The 19,400-nt window shown below is 42.9% G+C and overlaps 1 protein-coding gene across 1 annotated transcript; it reads right to left on the bottom strand.

Moving 5' to 3' along the window:
• Window positions 1-4,085: 4,085 nt before the first annotated feature.
• LOC123492212 lies at window positions 4,086-15,190 on the bottom strand. Its single transcript, XM_045224547.1, has 5 exons — window positions 14,860-15,190; window positions 11,592-11,909; window positions 11,155-11,445; window positions 9,042-9,137; window positions 4,086-6,430 (listed from the first exon to the last, which is right to left on the bottom strand). Exons 1-5 carry the CDS (start codon window positions 14,918-14,920, stop codon window positions 6,291-6,293), a joined length of 906 nt encoding a protein of 301 aa, XP_045080482.1. The 5' UTR covers window positions 14,921-15,190; the 3' UTR covers window positions 4,086-6,290.
• Window positions 15,191-19,400: the final 4,210 nt, after the last annotated feature.

Below are 19,400 nucleotides of genomic sequence, written 5' to 3'. Positions count from 1 at the left end.
CTGCGCACACATCCTAAGTGGTGCTGTGATCTCCCTAATCAACCCCGACCCCAACGGGCGGCTATCTAAGGCATGAACGGGAAAAGGTTTGTCAACAGGTAGGAGAGGGATCCCTAAATCTAAACAAAACTTCCGATCAACAAAATTCCCAGCTGCGCCTGAATCTACTAGCGCCTTATGCTGGGAATGAGGTGCAACCTGTGGAAAACACACAGGTATACAAAAGTGCGCAACAGAAAGCTCTGGGTAAGTGGGACGTCTACTCACCTGGGAGGCCCCCCAGTGCGTGGCCTGTGGTCTTCTCCCCCGGAGAACCCTCCCCAGCACCTGGCCGCAGTGTGCCCTCCACGACCGCACTTGGTGCAGGAGACAGGCCCCCTCGGGCTCCTCCTCCTCCTTTCTCTAGCGCCGCACCCCCGAGCTCCATAGGGCTCGGCTCGGAGGTGCCGGAGGGCGGGAATGGACGGACCCCCTCGGGACGTCCACGGGTGGCCAGCAGGGTGTCCAGACGGATGGACATATCGACCAACTGGTCGAAGGTGAGATGGGTATCCCTGCAGGCCAACTCACGTTGAACGTCCTCCCGTAGGCTACATCGAAAATGGTCGATGAGGGCCCGTTCATTCCACCCTGCGTCCGCCGCTAGAGTCCGGAACTCTAGAGCAAACGCCTGTGCGCTCCTCCTCCCCTGTCTCAGGTGGACTAGACGCTCCCCTCGGCGTAGGAGATGGTGTTGGCGTCCATCTTCCTCCACTCGGCGTTAGCCCACTCCAACGCCTTGCCCGTGAGACAGGAGATGAGGGCGGAAACGCTCTCGTGTCCCGAGGGCACCGGGTGTACAGTGGCCAGGTAGAGCTCCACCTGCAGGAGGAACCCCTGACACCCGGCAGCTGTTCCATCATACGCCCTCGGGAGCGAGAGCCGAATCCCCCTGGGTTCCGGACCTGGGACTGGTGGACCGGCCGATGGGGTTGGCAGGGTAGGTGGAGGTGTGGGTACCCCGCTGGCCTCCCATCGGTGCAGGGTGTTGATGACGTCCTGTAGAGCGGTCCCCAGTTGTCGTATCTGGTCATCTTGGCCGCGAACATGCTCCTCGAGCGACTCAGGCGTAACTGCAGATCCTGCTGATTCCATTTTGGTGTGTGATTCTGTCAAGGGGTGCTGAAGGTGGGTGTGGTGCATGAATCAAGCGCAGGACGCAGAAGCTCAGTCCAAAAGACTTTAGTGCAATATACACGTAGAAAATAAGCACAATAAGCCCGAAGGCGAAATAACGGCGCACACAGGCGTCAATCAAACGGCGCACTAACATGTGCGAAAAACCTCTCCAAAACACTGGAGGGAAGTACGTAGCTCCAACACGAAACAGAAGATCAATCACACACAAAGACAAACACACACAACGAGAACTAAATAGGACACTAACGAGGACTAACAAGACACAGGTGTACAACATCAAGACAAAACCAAACGAACATGAAACATAGATCGGTGGCAGCTAGTACTCCGGGGACGACGACCGCCGAAGCCTGCCCGAACCAGGAGGAGGAGCAGCCTCGGCCGAAACCGTGACATCTATATTGTGATAGAACGGTTGTGGGTGGAGGTACAACTCATTTCACTTCACAGGAGTAAAGTCCAGCATCATTTATCTTTAGCTTCATCAGTAAAAAGGAGACCTCTTCAGTCTCATTATTCCAAATCATTCGTACACTTTCTTTACAATTCTTCGGCACCAGCTACTCTTCTCTGTTAAACTGATAAAAGCACAGCACCTCTGTTCCTTTTATAGTTACTGCAAATATTTCAATGTTATTGGGTAAATTGTGGGTGCAGTGGATCGTCACTGAATTTCCTTTGTGTATTATGACTGCTGTTGGATGTTTTGACAGTGTAGTTAGGGTCTGTAAACCTGTAGAAAAAGAGATCAATGTTGATCAATCTGAGAAAACAGGTGATGAAGTGGTTTAGGTCATAACACACCTGACAATTATAAAACCATTTTAAGCCACTTCAATTCTCAGCTCCATACTGGCTGGGACAAATGTATTAAGTCAATAAATGTAGGGTCTGTCTACTGTATTTACCACAAGTGTAAAACTAAACAGCAAGTCTCTCAGCAATCACTTTTCATTTCAGTTCCATAATTTTCATATTTCAGTTGTGAAGGCACTGATTCTGTCTTAAGCATCGTAAATTATAATTTTACCTATGATACCCCATCTCCCACCCCTCTCCCCTTAGAACAAAACTGTACCTTAAGTGTCCACAGTTTTCATAGTAAGTGCCGTCTCTAAATGTATCATGTATAAAGTATGAACACATTACCTGAGTGGAGACTCAGAAGTATTGCCAAATGCAGAACAGAAGAGTAGAGCGCCGACATCTGGTCCAAAAACGACACAAAGATAAGATAGTTATCTTCAACAGTACATTTCAGTGGTTTTTCACCCTACACATCCTGTGATTACAGGAGGTTCAGCACGTAAAGTGTGGCTTGTATCAAACTGTCATGACTTCCGCCGAGGCTGCCCCACCCTGGTTCGGGCAGGCTTCGGCGTTCGTCGTCACCGGAGTACTAGCTACTGCCGATCCCATTCTCATCACTCCACTTGTCATGTCTTGTCAATCACACACACCTGGTGCTCGTTCCCCTAATTAGTATGTGTATAAGTGTTCCCTCTGTTCCCCTTTTTCTTTGTGAGTGATTGTTTGTTGTGAGAGCGTGTAGCGCGGTTGAGCTACTATTCACTGTGTTTATGCCAAGGTGGATGTTTTCCCTTGTAATAGTTTCATTTGACTCTTGGGGCGTTTGATTTATGTAAACGGATTAAACTCTGGACTTCGGTATTTTACCTCCTGCGCCTGACTCCTTCATTCACACCTCGTCACACATACACTGAAAACATGCATGGAAAGACAGAAATGTATTTTGTGAAGTTTCCAAAATAACAAATACATTTTATTTTGAATTCTAGACATTAAGGTATGTTGAATATTGCGGTTCGATCGCAGTTTTTGTTGCAAGCATTCTGACACAGAAGTGTGTAATGATCCATGTCAGTGACACCCAGAAAGCCGGTGACGTAGACCTCCGGAACTGGTGAACGGAATGAGCAGCAGTACCGGGGGGGATCCATGACAGGAGTCTTGTGAACCTAAAGCATATGCACGTCTCTCAGGGCGTAGATTTAACAGAAGTTGAATACCAATTCTCCCCCATTCAAGAAGCATTCAGTTCTCTCATCTTTGACTCCTTGTGCCGTAATGCAGTTCTTATAAAATATAACATTTTTAACAAGATGGAAAAAAATAATATGTTAGAATACTCACCATATCTATTAGTTAAAGACACTTGCATCCAAATCCTCAATATATGCACTGTACTTACACCCTCTGTGTTGCTGTGTGAACTGTGTCAATTTCCTCACAGAGCAGGTTCAATGTGTGTGAGTCTAGTGTTTAGGTTAGCGCTAGCTACCCTCTACCACACAACAGTGACATGTACATTTATAGACCCAACTGCCCAGTTCATCTCATGTGATTTTTTCACCTTTGGGTTTAACTGCAGATAATGGTTTGATTTGTTACATTTTACATTTTAGTCATTTAGCAGACGCTCTTATCCAGAGTAACTTACAGTTAGTGAGATGTATTATTATTTTATTTTTTCATACTGGCCCCCTGTGGGAATCGAACCCACAACCCTGGCGTTGCAAACGCCATGCTCTACATCCCTGCCGGCCATTCCCTCCCCTACCCTGGATGACGCTGGGCCAATTGTGCGCCACCCCATGGGTCTCCCGGACACGGCCGGCTATGACAGAGCCTGGATTTGAACCAGGATCTCTAGTGGCACAGCCTTAGACCACTGCGCCACTCGGGAGTCCAGAATTTCCTATGTTCACAATTTTTCACTCAACAATAGTGAACGTAGCATTCATTCTGGATTCACCAGAATACGTTTTAGTTGTATTCTAAAATACACAAACATCCATATTAGCTTGAGAAATACCTTTCACATACTATAATAAAACAGTGAAACAGTTTACAACAGCATGCAGATACTCAGGTCATAGGTTGAATTGAAACAGAGTTCACAGTTTATGTAAACTAGATTTATTTTTACACACTTACATAATAATAATAATAATAACATTGTATAACGCTTTTTATTACAGAGTTATCTTAAAGCTCTACTTAGGCAAAAAAACATACAATACAAACAACATATATTTAGAATCAAGGCAGGTAATATAGCAATAGTGAGCTAGGGTGCTAAAAAATACTTTTCAGATTAGGACTAGGCCAAGAAAGACAGTCTATAGACTTTTTAGTGTCAGGTTAAAGGTTAGTCAAGATTTTTCCGCCACTTTTTTGTTATGTTAAAGTTGTCAAGCAAAACAAAATGTGAAAAATACCCACATGCATCACCACCACTCCTCCCACTCTTAAATCCTTATCTGACCTTTTATATACATTCTCAGTGGATTTGGTGAGCAAAAAGAGAATTTACGCATTGTTCACTCTGAAGAAAATAAAAAAACTCCACATCAAAAAGCATACTGCAGTCAATGTTGGCGAAAACTGCTGAGGGGCCTGCAGAAGTGGCCACAACATTGCTGAGTGGTGAATGTGAGAGGCTGCACCATACTTGTTTCCAGTCATGTGAAAGCAGACCACAGAATTGACAGCAACGTTGGCTCTAAAACAGGAACTCAGAGTTGTTCAACCTTTTCTGGAACAACCAACGTGTATTTGTAATAACTGAACAAGTCAAGAAAAGTCATGAATTTGCATGTGCAACGCAGATAACCAGTACATTAAACCAGTTTCCTACATTTTAATTTAGCAATGAATGTCCACAGGATTTATATATTAGGTTTGACTTTATCTCCAAATTAAAAAATTCTTATCATGCAAATCTCATACAAAATAAGCCCTAACGAGGTGTTGAGGACATTACATTCATTTACCAGTAATCATTGGCCCAAACACTCTTATCCAGAGTGATTCACACATGCACAGTAAGGTTTTATATCACATTCAAAAGGACAGCAAGAGGAAAACGTTATATACAATTTAATGATATCAATGGCAACCACCCAATTTATGCCTAGAGTGAATGTTTGGAAAGAGTTTTTGGGTGATTGTCAGATATATTTTAACCTGTTAAACTCTGAGCGTTTTTTGGGGGGCCCTATATAGGGCCCGGTGAGTTTGGGGGGTAGCCCCCCCCAAAAAAACCAAATCTTCAGAAAATAGAAGGTGACATGTCATTTGAAAGCTACAGGCCTTGTCTTTTTGGAAATCAAGCTCAAATCATACTTCTGGCAATGTCATAAGAATCTCCCCCCATAACTTGCTTAGGTCATTTTAAGATGTCAGGCTTGAAAATCAGTTCAGCCATTTTGGCACAGTGACTCACAAGCCAAACCAGACGCAACTGGTTTCAAGGTGCCAAGAGACGTCATGTGATCTCCTACTGCTATCTGTTGGATGAATTGGGAATCAGACAGGATATTTTTACATCAATGGATAGGTAGAGACATCAGCTTTCTCCTCATATGTATACCATTCCTGTAAGGCGAAAAATGAAGGTTTGGCACATTGCGCAAGCCCTGCACCTTTACAATGGCTCTGTTCCAATTTGCGCATGTTTAGAGCGCCACCATTAGGTAAAATATCTGATATTTATTTTGGAATAGTAATTGGTGACATATTTTATCTCAAACTTAGACTTTCAAATCTCTTATTCCCCAACATGGGGACAATTGGGGGGACCCCCACCCCACTGAAAAAATCAAAAACACAAAACAAAAACTGCACATTTCTGCTGTATCTCAGGCTTTGTAGTAGTCACATCGTTTCTGTGGCCTTTATCTGGATCGCACAGTTCTTACCTTTCTAACAGTACTAAGCGTTTGTAGGACTTCTAGTTTTGAAACCTAAATTTACATTATGAGGGTAGTATACAGAGTTATGGGTCGTTTAGAAAATGCCACCAGAGGGGGTCAGAATTTAATAGGTTAAACTAAATAACTATTCCTGTAGCTTTGATGTGTTCAACTCAGCTAGTATTCTAGACACACTGGTACAATGGTTGATGGATTCACCAATACCTCTAGTATTCAAGACACACTGGTCCAATGGTTCACCAATACCTTGATCTGGGATAGTAAAGCATCATACAACAGTACTCCCACATTTGAAAATGGTCTAAAGGCTACAAACATCTGTGAACTTGCCTAAAAAGAGGAATGAGGCTGTCAGAGTGAGATTAAGATGGTCTAGTTCTCATAAATGCATTGTTCCTGGATGGATGCAGTGGTTGTCTGTCTCTGTTGGGTTTGTGTGCTGAAATTGAAGTTCTCGTACACCTTGTTGTTGTATGAGACGGAATCGCCTTTATCACTGGTCCTCTGCCGACCTGCATGGGGAGAAGGCCAATCAACTAATCACATTTCGTGTTGACTCTTATGCTGAATAGTTGCCTACTACTAAGTTCCAAAATACTTATTGAGGTGTTTGGCATTACAGGCAAAAATGTTGTGGTGCAAAATAGCACAGATGTATCAAATTAAATTACAGTTTTTGAACAGAGGTGACAATTTCGTACCACCATAAGTAAACACTTTTTTGGTTACTACATGATTCCATATGTGTTATTTCATAGTTTTGATGTCTTCACTATTATTCTACAATGTAGAAAATAGTAAAAATAAAGAAAAACCTTTGAATGAGTAGGTGTTCTGAAACTTTTGGTATAAGGTCATATTGAGATCTGAGCTGAGCTGTGCTGAGCTCAGGGCCACCCATTTCTTTTTCTAGAGAAGGATTGTGCAACTGGTGGCCTGGGGGCAGGAAAGGCTAATTAAAACACTCTTAGATCAACAAATGTTGCAGGTGTGACATACAGCAGCTTCACTGCGCTAATTACATTTACATTATTTAGCAGACGCTCTTATCCAGAGCGACTTACAGTTAGTGCATACATTATTCTTTATTTTATTTTATTTTTTTATACTGCCCCCCTGTGGGAATCGAACCCACAACCCTGGCGTTGCAAACGCCATGCTCTACCAACTGAGCTACCTCCCTGCCGGCCATTCCCTCCCCTACCCTGGACGACGCTGGGCCAATTGTGCGCCGCCCCATTGGTCTCCCGGATGCGGCCGGCTACAGTAAAGCCTGGATTCAAACCAGGATCTCTAGTGGAACAGCTAGCACTGCGATGCAGTGCCTTAGACCACTGCGCTAATCTAAGGTCTAGAAGTGATTCATCATTTTGATATGTGGTGAATGGAAAATAAAATTGTGTCATGTTAAAGGTTAAAGGTCCAATATCAAACAGGGCGTCAGGTAGCTTAGTGGTTAAGAGCGTTGTGCCAGTAACCGAAAGGTCGCTGGTTCTGAGCCGACTAGGTGAAAAATCTGTCGATGTGCCCTTGAGCAAGGCACTTAACCCTAATTGCTCCTGTAAGTCGCTCTGGATAAGAGTGTCTGCTAAATGACTAAAAATAAACAAAGAGCATTTTTCTTTTCAAAATTCTTCAAGCTCTGTCAAATTGGTTGTTGATCATTGCTAGACAACCATTTTCAAGTCTTGCCATAGATGTTCAACACAGGAGGTTGGTGGCACCTTAATTGGGGAGGAGGGGCTTGTGGTAATGGATGGAGCGGAATTGGTGGAATGGTATCAAATACATCAAACACATGATTTGGTGCCATTCCATTCGCTCTGTTCCAGCCATTATTATGAGCCGTCCTCCCAAGAGCAGCCTCCACTGATGTTCATGTAGACTGAAGTCAAAACTGTAACTCAGCCACTCAGGAACATTCACTGTCTTCTTGGTAAGCAACTCCAGTGTAGATTTGGTCTTGTGTTTTAGGTTATTGTCCTGCTGAAAGGTGAATTTGTCTCCCAGTGTCTGTTGGAAAGCACATTGAACCAGGTTTTCCTCTAGGACTTTGCCTGTGCTTAGCTCTATTCCTTTTCTTTTTTAATCCAAAAAGACTCCCTAGTCCTTGCCGATGACAAGCATACCCAAAACATAATGTAGCCACCACCATGCTTGAAAATATGAAGAGTGCCACTCAGTGATGTGTTGTGTTGGATTTGCCCAAAACATAACGCTTTGTATTCAGGACAAAAAGTTAATTTCTTTCCAATTTTTTTTTGCAGTATTACTTTAGTGCCTTATTGCAAACAGGATGCATATTTTGGAACATTTGTATTCTGTACAGGCTTCCTTCTTTTCACTAATTTATGTTAATATTGTGGAGTAACTACAATGTTGTTGATCCATCCTCAGTTTTCTCCTATCACAGCCATTAATCTCTGTAACTGTTTTAAAATCACCATTGGCCTCATGGTGAAATCCTTGAGTGGTTTCTTTCCTCTCTGACAACTTAATTAATTAATAACTGCACCATGCTCAAAAGGATAGTCAATGTCAGTAAACTAAGCTGTGCAAAATTCAAATGGACTTATCATTGTGTGGTGGTAAAAAACAGACAACAATAGCATCAAATTATAATATCATGTAATAACACACTGAGTCCTAAAATGGAAGCTGATGTGATTCGTGGTTTAGTCTATTAATCGGTGGCCTACAAGGCAGGATGTCAACACAAGATAGCAGGCAAAGGCGTCAAAAGCAGGGGTGGTGATAAGGTAGTCATTTCCTCTTTGACTATAAGGGGGCTGCATTTTGCTCCGATGAGAGTAAATATCCCTTTGAAATGTAAGGTGAAGCTGTGGCAAAGATTTAGTCTGTAAGTACTGGTCTACTTCTGCTTTCTTTGTTCCAGATTCCAGTGAATCCAAACAACAAACCACATTTGCTAAAGTCAATTTGTAAGTGAACTGGTTACAAGACTGGAGTGACTTGAGAGTTACCTCAAATGTTCAAGCCTGTGAACAAAGTAATTGACCACAGAATTTACATGGCCTTTTTTGTAAATGGAAACATATGTATAAATTGTGTAAGCTTAAGAAAGCACTGACCAAAAAAATCACTATAGACTATAAGACTTACATTTGTAAATACTTATGGTGACAGCTGCGATGGCCACAACCCCGATGGATGTGCTGACACAGATGATGGTCAGAAGGTTGTTCCAATGGTAGGTCTCTGTAACAACAAGACCATCAAGGGTCAGAGATTTACCATATACAGTGGGGAAAAAAAGTATTTAGTCAGCTACCAATTGTGCAAGTTCTCCCACTTAAAAAGATGAGAGAGGCCTGTAATTTTCATCATAGGTACACGTCAACTATGACAGACAAAATGAGGAAAACATTTCCAGAAAATCACATTGTAGGATTTTTAATGAATTTATTTGCAAATTATGGTGGAAAATAAGTATTTGGTCACCTACAAACAAGCAAGATTTCTGGCTCTCACAGACCTGTAACTTCTTCTTTAAGAGGCTCCTCTGTCCTCCACTCGTTACCTGTATTAATGGCACCTGTTTCAACTTGTTATCAGTATAAAAGACACCTGTCCACAACCTCAAACAGTCACACTCCAAACTCCACTATGGCCAAGACTAAATAGCTGTCAAAGGACACCAGAAACAAAATTGTAGACTTGCACCAGGCTGGGAAGACTGAATCTGCAATAGGTAAGCAGCTTGGTTTGAAGAAATCAACTGTGGGAGCAATTATTAGGAAATGGAAGACATACAAGACCACTGATAATCTCCCTCGATCTGGGGCTCCACGCAAGATCTCACCCCGTGGGGTCAAAATTATCACAAGAACGGTGAGCAAAAATCCCAGAACCACACGGGGGGACCCTAGTGAATGACCTGCAGAGAGCTGGGACCAAAGTAACAAAGCCTACCATCAGTAACACACTACGCCGCCAGGGACTCAAATCCTGCAGTGCGAGACGTGTCCCCCTGCTTAAGCCAGTACATGTCCAGGCCCGTCTGAAGTTTGCTAGAGTGCATTTGGATGATCCAGAAGAGGATTGGGAGAATGTCATATGGTCAGATGAAACCAAAATAGAACTTTTTGGTAAAAACTCAACTCGTCGTGTTTGGAGGACAAAGAATGCTGAGTTGCATCCAAAGAACACCATACCTACTGTGAAGCATGGGGGTGGAAACATCATGCTTTGGAGCTGTTTTTCTGCAAAGGGACTAGGACGACTGATCCGTGTAAAGGAAAGAATGAATAGGGCCATGTATCGTGAGATTTTGAGTGAAAACCTCCTTCCATCAGCAAGGGCATTGAAGATGAAACGTGGCTGGGTCTTTCAGCATGACAATGATCCCAAACACACCGCCCGGCAACGAAGGAGTGGCTTCGTAAGAAGCATTTCAAGGTCCTGGAGTGGCCTAGCCAGTCTCCAGATCTCAACCCCATAGAAAATCTTTGGAGGGAGTTGAAAGTCCGTGTTGCCCAGCGACAGCCCCAAAACATCACTGCTCTAGAGGAGATCTGCATGGAGGAATGGGCCAAAATACCAGCAACAGTGTGTGAAAACCTTGTGAAGACTTACAGAAAACCTTTGACCTGTGTCATTGCCAACAAAGGGTATATAACAAAGTATTGAGAAACTTTTGTTATTGACCAAACACTTATTTTCCACCATAATTTGCAAATAAATTCATTAAAAATCCTACAATGTGATTTTCTGGATTTTTTTTCCTCATTTTGTCTGTCATAGTTGGCGTGTACCTATGATGAAAATTACAGGCCTCTCTCATCTTTTTAAGTGGGAGAACTTGCACAATTGGTGGCTGACTAAATACTTTTTTTCCCCACTGTAGATAGTGTCATCAATCAAAGTGTCCAGCCTGCCATATGTGGTTGTGAAGCTTGGGGCAAAATAGCAACCTGATGCAGCCAACCCCACTGTTCAGTATCTGTTTATCACAGCTTTTCTATGACCTTGTGTCTCAAGAATCTTCTCAGGTTACACTTGACAGTCAACCAATGAATTGGAGGGAGAGAAATAACAAAAGCAGATACTAAGCGATCCTCTCTGAGTCTTTAGCAGAAGTTAATTAGTATTAAAAGTAGACTGCACTGCACAGAATAGTCATTGGGGTACTGCACTGCACACAAAAAGCAATGGGACATCTTGTCAACCTTGTCACTACTTAACAGTACATTGATTATGTCTGAATGTCACCCACCTGGTTCACTGTAGGGAAGTCTGATGCTCATGCTCAGGTCAGTGTTATTGGCTAAGAGTCTGACGTTGCAGGTGATTGTGTCGCCCTCTCTCAACACTGATTGGCACTGGGTCAGAATGCTGCTCAGTTTAGAGAGGCTGTGATTGGTCAACAGTGTCTCCGGTGAACCCTGACCTTGTTGGGTCCAGGTGAAGTTGATGTCCTGTGGGTCAAGGCCCTCCAAAGTACAGAGAAGCTGGATGCAGCCAGGATCATTGCTGTTCTGCCTCTCTAGGACTAGACCTGGAGGCACTGCAGAAGAGAATAGCACTGGAACTCTAACAACAGTGAAAAGACTGTAAATGCCAGTCTAATATCCTATTGTATGCCTTGATTTAGAGACACAAAGACCAGTAAACACGTGTTTATAAAGTGATATCTTCTACAAGATAAATTACCTGTAACTTGAAGATTGACTACGGAGGAATTCTCAATGGTTGGTGGTGGTATGACTCTTGATATTGAGCAGGTATATTGACCTGAGTCAGTGCTCTTTGGCTCTGTAACATACAGTTTAGGAGGTTGTTCGATTACCTTGAATTGAGACTTACAGGATATGACTGAACTGATTTCTTTATTCACATTATATTCGCAAATAATGCCAGGACTTCCAAATTTGGTCCATTTAAAAACAACTTTGCCGTCAAATCCAAATGGTGAGGGACAAGGGAGGTGGGAAGGACTGCCTTTGGCTGCTCTAACAATCTCCACAGCACCTGCGGAACCAAACAGGAATTTTTAAAAAAATCCAAAGTTAAAATAGGACACAGGTTATGTGCTCACTCATGTTCAGGATACTGTACACTCATGATACTACGTGAGATTAAAGGAAATGAACAAAAATACAAATAATGGTAATAACAACTCAAGTTCATCCCATATTAAGATCATGCCATATTAGGCCATACTATTTACGTACTTCCAATACTGAAAATAGCTATAGGAAGTGGTTGAAAGTTGATGCTCCAGATTAATGCAACCAAAGCAGTGGAGGCTCCTCATAGGAGGAAGGGGAAGACCTCAGGAAATGTCATAAAAATAAAAATAGTGAAACATTAAAAAAGCTATCCTTTTTTAGATACAATAATATTAACTATATGCATATCACTAAATAATTGATTAAAACACACTGTTTTGCAATGAAGGTCTACAGTAGTCTACAGCCTCAACAGCAGTCTCTGGGATAGCACCATGGTGTAGACGGAGGACAGCTAGTTTCCATACTCCTCTGGGTACATTGACTTCAATACAAAACATAGGAGGCTCATGGTTCTCACCCCCTTCAATAGACTAACACAGTAATTATGATGACTTCCAGAGGACATCCTCCAACCAATCAGAGCTCTTGCAGCATGAACTGACATGTTGTCCACCCAAACAAAGGATCAGAGAATGAATCTAGTACTGAAAGCATAAGCTACAGCTAGCTAGCACTGCAGTGCATAAAATGTGATGAGTAGTTGACTCAAAGAGAGAGAAAAACAATAGTTGAACAGTTTTGAACAAATTCATTTCTTCAGAAATTAAGGAGAAGCAAGAGCGAGAGCTGACTACATTTTTTTTTTTTTTCACTTTCACTTACTTAGCTAGCGAATGCAGCTAACTAGTTTGGTGTTATTAATTTATTGCCACAGGGCCGCCGGTGTATCTGCTAAACTGCTTGCTGTACACTGTACTGCATGATTGTAGCGGGTTTACTAACGCGTTAGTTCTTTAAGCTATGTTGACTTAGACGTTAGCTAATATGGTGACAACGATGTAGGCTGTGTGTAGAGGTTAAAAATTGTCCTCCCTAATCTTAAATGGCACTGACCACTACTGCACCAAAGCAAACCCAAATAGCTGTTACCATATACAGTGGGGAAAAAAAGTATTTAGCCAGCCACCAATTGTGCAAGTTCTCCCACTTAAAAAGATGAGAGAGGCCTGTAATTTTCATCATAGGTACACGTCAACTATGACAGACAAAATGAGATTTTTTTTCTCCAGAAAATCACATTGTAGGATTTTTTATGAATTTATTTGCAAATTATGGTGGAAAATAAGTATTTGGTCAATAACAAAAGTTTCTCAATACTTTGTTATATACCCTTTGTTGGCAATGACACAGGTCAAACGTTTTCTGTAAGTCTTCACAAGGTTTTCACACACTGTTGCTGGTATTTTGGCCCATTCCTCCATGCAGATCTCCTCTAGAGCAGTGATGTTTTGGGGCTGTCGCTGGGCAACACAGACTTTCAACTCCCTCCAAAGATTTTCTATGGGGTTGAGATTTGGTGACTGGCTAGGCCACTCCAGGACCTTGAAATGCTTCTTACGAAGCCACTCCTTCGTTGCCCGGGCGGTGTGTTTGGGATCATTGTCATGCTGAAAGACCCAGCCACGTTTAATCTTCAATGCCCTTGCTGATGGAAGGAGGTTTTCACTCAAAATCTCACGATACATGGCCCCATTCATTCTTTCCTTTACACGGATCAGTCATCCTGGTCCCTTTGCAGAAAAACAGCCCCAAAGCATGATGTTTCCACCCCCATGCTTCACAGTAGGTATGGTGTTCTTTGGATGCAACTCAACATTCTTTGTCCTCCAAACACGACTGAGTTGAGTTTTTACCAAAAAGTTATATTTTGGTTTCATCTGACCATATGACATTCCCCCAATCCTCTTCTGGATCATCCAAATGCACTCTAGCAAACTTCAGACGGGCCTGGACATGTACTGGCTTAAGCAGGGGGACACGTCTGGCACTGCAGGATTTGAGTCCCTGGCGGCGTAGTGTGTTACTGATGGTAGGCTTTGTTACTTTGGTCCCAGCTCTCTGCAGGTCATTCACTAGGTCCCCCCGTGTGGTTCTGGGATTTTTGCTCACCGTTCTTGTGATCATTTTGACCCCACAGGGTGAGATCTTGCGTGGAGCCCCAGATCGAGGGAGATTATCAGTGGTCTTGTATGTCTTCCATTTCCTAATAATTGCTCCCACAGTTGATTTCTTCAAACCAAGCTGCTTACCTATTGCAGATTCAGTCTTCCCAGCCTGGTGCAGGTCTACAATTTTGTTTCTGGTGTCCTTTGACAGCTCTTTGGTCTTGGCCATAGTGGAGTGTGGAGTGTGACTGTTTGAGGTTGTGGACAGGTGTCTTTTATACTGATAACAAGTTCAAACAGGTGCCATTAATACAGGTAACGAGTGGAGGACAGAGGAGCCTCTTAAAGAAGAAGTTACAGGTCTGTGAGAGCCAGAAATCTTGCTTGTTTGTAGGTGATCAAATACTTATTTTCCACCATAATTTGCAAATAAATTCATTAAAAATCCTACAATGTGATTTTCTGGAGAAAAAAAATCTCAATTTGTCTGTCATAGTTGACGTGTACCTATGATGAAAATTACTGGCCTCTCATCTTTTTACGTGGGAGAACTTGCACAATTGGTGGCTGACTAAATACTTTTTCCCCCACTGTACTATTCATATCTACATTGACTGGTCAATCAATAACTGGTTTTCAACTGTTACAGTATGTTGATTCAGACAACTAAACCACTGAATGGACTAATCACCCTGAAATACTACTGTAGCTTACACTTTTTTTTTTACAATGAATCATTTTACAACTGTACAACTAATAGATACACCAACCAAAATGCAACAATAAGACAGAAATACTCACCAGTAAATGTGGTAGAGAGGGTGAGGGTGGTCAGGAGAGAGAAAGCCTGTGGCAACAGCATTGTGAATAGGCAGGCCAACAAACTCTAGCCAAAGACTCTGTATGTCTGTATGTCTTTCAGACACAATAACTGATTGCACATGCACACAAACACTCACATTCCCCGTCATGTCTTCCTGTCCAATGGAGGAAAACACCCACTGCAGAACTAACAAGTGCCAAAACCACAACTCTTTCCATGATACAAGAGACCATTTCCCCCCCCAACATTATGTACTTTTTTATTTATCTATCACTCTAAATTACATTATCAACAACTAATAAAGCTAAAATATGATGATCACAAAACTCTCAGAATGAGTTGGTACTAAATGTAGTTACTTTAAAGTTATCAGCTGGTACAGAAAGTGTGCTAGAGTAAGAACCACTCAGAGAGACCTAATTATTTTGCTCTTGATTGGTTGAGGCCATACCACCTGCTCCTCTGTGGTCTGCACATTCGCAGTTTCACAGACAGATCAAAGAAACCTCTATCTCAAGACTGGTCAGAACTCAAAGTATTTGAAGGAAATAACAGAACACTGTAAAACAACAACATGTGGTTAGTTAGAGGACAGACGTTTCCAACAAGTAGCAGTTCCCTCAAGTAGTTTATTGCACAAACTCTAAACTTAGAAAGCAGCGTCTGAAGTTGTCAAAGGTTTTTAGATATCTGTTGGAACTAGAGCTCGTCACAGGATCTAGGTTGACAACACACAAACACTGCTCAAAGGAAGTGGAAACATGCCATACTGTAGCGTCATGCATCAACCACAGGAATGAGTACTAATGACAATCAAGAGGCAGTTTTTTATGTTGATTTGATTTATGTTGTTTGCAGAAGTTTAGGGGCCCTCAAAGCTCATCACTAAGCTAAGGACCCTGGGACTAAACATCTCCCTCTGCAACTGGATCCTGGACTTCCTGACGGGCCGCCCCCAGGTGGTAAGGGTAGGTAACAACACATCCGCCACGCTGATCCTCAACACGGGGGCCCCTCAGGGGTGCGTGGACTGCATGGCCAGGCACTACTCCAACACCATCATTAGGTTTGCCAATGACACAACAGTGGTAGGCCTGATCACCGACAACGACGAGACAGCCTATAGGGAGGAGGTCAGAGAATTGGCCGTGTGGTGCCAGGACAACAACCTCTCCCTCAACATGATCAAGACAAAGGAGATGATTGTGGACTACAGGAAAAAGAAGAGGACCGAGCATGCCCCCATTCTCATCAACAGGGCTGTAGTGGAGCAGGTTGAGAGCTTCAGGTTCCTTAGGAGGGTAGTGCATACGGCCCAGTACATCACTTGGGCCAAGTTTCCTGCCATCCAGGACCTCTATACCAGGCAGTGTCAGAGGAAGGCCCTAAAAATTGTCAAAGACTCCAGCCACCCTAGTCATAGACTGTTCTCTCTGCTACCGCACGGCAAGCAGTACCAGAGCGCCAAGCCTGGGTCCAAGAGGCTTCTAAACAGCTTCTACCCCCAAGCCATAAGACTCCTGAACATCTAATCAAATGGCTACCCAGACTATTTGCATTGCCCCCCCACCCCTCTTTTACGCTGCTGCTACTCTCTGTTTATTATCTATGCATAGTCACTTTAATAACTCTATCTACATGTACATATTATTTTTACTGCTGCTCTTTAATTATTTGTTACTTTATTTCATATTATACAAGTGCTAAGTATATGTGGGAACTCCTTCAAGACTGTTGGAAAAGCATGCCAGGTGAAGCTGATTGAGAGAATGCCAAGAGTGTGCAAAGCTGTCATCAAGGCAAAGGGTGGCTATTTGAAGAATCTCAAATATAAAATATATTTGGATTTGTTTAACACTTTTTTGGTTACTACATGATTCCATATGTGTTATTTCGTAGTTTTGATGTTTTCACTATTATTCCACAATGTAGAAAATTGTAGAAATAAAGAAAATCCCTTGAATGAGTGGGTGTGTCCAAACTTTTGACTGGTACTGTATATTTGCTAAAAAATATATGGGGGATTGGAAGTGATGCAGACAATTACATTGATGGAAGCTACAATCTATCTGCAATATTAAAGCTGATATACCCCCTAAAAAAAATAAAAAATATATAAATACAAATAAAAAATAATACGAAAAAGGTTTATTATAGCCTAGTAATTACGCCCCTTTGCCTACCTTCAGGCCCAACTAAAGGAGCAAATTAACAGGAACGTCATTGGGCTTTGGCTTATTCATTCATGAAAAAATGAAAAAGAACCTCAGTTCTATAAATGAAAAGCTTAGTTACATTACACCATAACTCTTATTAACGATGACTTTGTATACCATGGCAGGGAAGACGGTTCCATCCCGACGTAGTCAGCCATCTATATGCGGTGCATGGACTGCCCAAATAGGGCAAATACAAGTTACTCACGTTCACGTCCATAAACTGACCATGTGTGCACCCTAATAACATAACTAGCAGCCTTCACGGATTTATGTTCTGTGCTGCTGTTGAGTGGATATTGTCCCGGTTGAAGGTGAGCGAAACTGGGGGTTGTCAAATGTGTGGCTAGCCCCCTGGAAAGTAATCCTCAATTCAGCCGGTGGATCAGGCCAAATCTGACTCCTGCCTTGTGAAGGTGGGCTTTCATATCTTTGTATGCAGCTCTGCGTCTTGTCAGGTCTGCCGAGTAATCTGGGAAGATATGGATCCGCTTGCCATTGTAGTTCAGCTGTCCTCTTTCGCGAGAGGTCCGAATACTTTTCTTTTTGGTCTGGAAGTAATGTATGCAGACCAGCATTGCTCTGGGAGGGCGACCGGGCTGTGGTTTTGCCGCAAGAGTGCGATGCGCCCTGTCGATGACTGGGGGCCTGTCAAACGTCTCTCCGCCAAGGAGGTCTTGCAGGAAAGAGGCCATGAACTCGGTAGGATTGCGCCCTTCCGTTCCTTCTGGGATTCCGACCACACGTATGTTCCAGTGGTTTAAAATACTTAAACCACTGGAAAAAAATTTTGGTATCTGTACTTTACTTTACTATTTATATTATATCTTCACTACATTCATAAAGAAAATGATGTACTTTTTACTCCATACATTTTCCCTGACACACAAAAGTACTCGTAAAATGTTGAATGCTTAGCAGGACAGGAAAATTGTCTAATTCACACACTTATCAAGAGAACATCCCTGGTCATCCCTACTGTCTTTGATCTAGCAGACTCACTAAACACATGCTTAGTTTGTAAATGATGTCTGAGTGTTGGAGCGTGCCCCTTGCTATCCGTAAATAAATAAAAACAAAAAATGGTGCCGTCTGGTTTGCTTAATATAAGACATTTTAAATGATTTATACTTTAATTTTAACTTTTGATACTTACAGTGGCTTGCGAAAGTATTCACCCCCCTTGGCATTTTTCCTATTTTGTTGCCTTACAACAGTGGCTTGCGAAAGTATTCACCCCCCGCCCCCCCAAAGTCAATACTTTGTAGAGCCACCTTTTGCAGCAATTACAGCTGCAAGTCTCTTGGGGTGTGTCTCTATAAGCTTGGCACATCTAGCCACTGGGATTTTTGCCCATTCTTCAAGGCAAAACTGCTCCAGCTCCTTTAAGTTGGATGGGTTCCGCTGGTGTACAGCAATCTTTAAGTCATACCACAGATTCTCAATTGGATTGAGGTCTGGGCTTTGACTAGGCCATTCCAAGACATTTAAATGTTTCCCCTTACACCACTCGAGTGTTGCTTTAGCAGTATGCTTAGGGTCATTGTCCTGCTGGAAGGTGAACCTCCGTCCCAGTCTCAATTCTCTGGAAGACTGAAATAGGTTTCCCTCAAGAATTTCCCTGTATTTAGCGCCATCCATCATTCCTTCAATTCTGACCAGTTTCCCAGTCCCTGCCGATAAAAAACATCCCCACAGCATGATGCTGCCACCACCATGCTTCACTGTGGGGATGGTGTTCTCGGGGTGATGAGAGGTGTTGGGTTGCGCCAGACATAGCGTTTTCCTTGATGGCCAAAAAGCTCAATTTTAGTCTCATCTGACCGGAGTACCTTCTTCCATATGTTTGGGGAGTCTCCCACATGCCTTTTGGCGAACACCAAACGTGTTTGCTTATTTTTTTCTTTAAGCAATGGCTTTTTTCTGGCCACTCTTCCGTAAAGCCCAGCTCTGTGGAGTGTACGGCTTAAAGTGGTTCTATGAACAGATACTCCAATCTCCGCTATGGAGCTTTGCAGCTCTTTCAGGGTTTTCTTTGGTCTCTTTGTTGCCTCTCTGATTAATGCCCTCCTTGCCTGGTCCGTGAGTTTTGGTGGGCGGCCCTCTCTTGGCAGGTTTGTTGTTGTCACGGATTCAGCCGAGGCTGCCCCTCCTCCTTGCTCGGGCAGGCTTCGGCGTTCGTCGTCACCGGAGTACTAGCTACTACCGATCCATATTTCTATGTTCGACTTGTTTTGTCTTTATTGGTCACACCTGTTTCCCATCAGGTAGACTTCCCTATTTAACCCTCTGTCTCACACTGT

The sequence above is a fragment of the Coregonus clupeaformis genome, chromosome 13, assembly GCF_020615455.1.
Source record: "Coregonus clupeaformis isolate EN_2021a chromosome 13, ASM2061545v1, whole genome shotgun sequence".
NCBI classification, from domain to species: domain Eukaryota; kingdom Metazoa; phylum Chordata; class Actinopteri; order Salmoniformes; family Salmonidae; genus Coregonus; species Coregonus clupeaformis.
The sequence above is the reverse complement of the archived record's forward strand: the minus strand, read 5'-3'. Positions and strand labels throughout refer to the sequence as shown.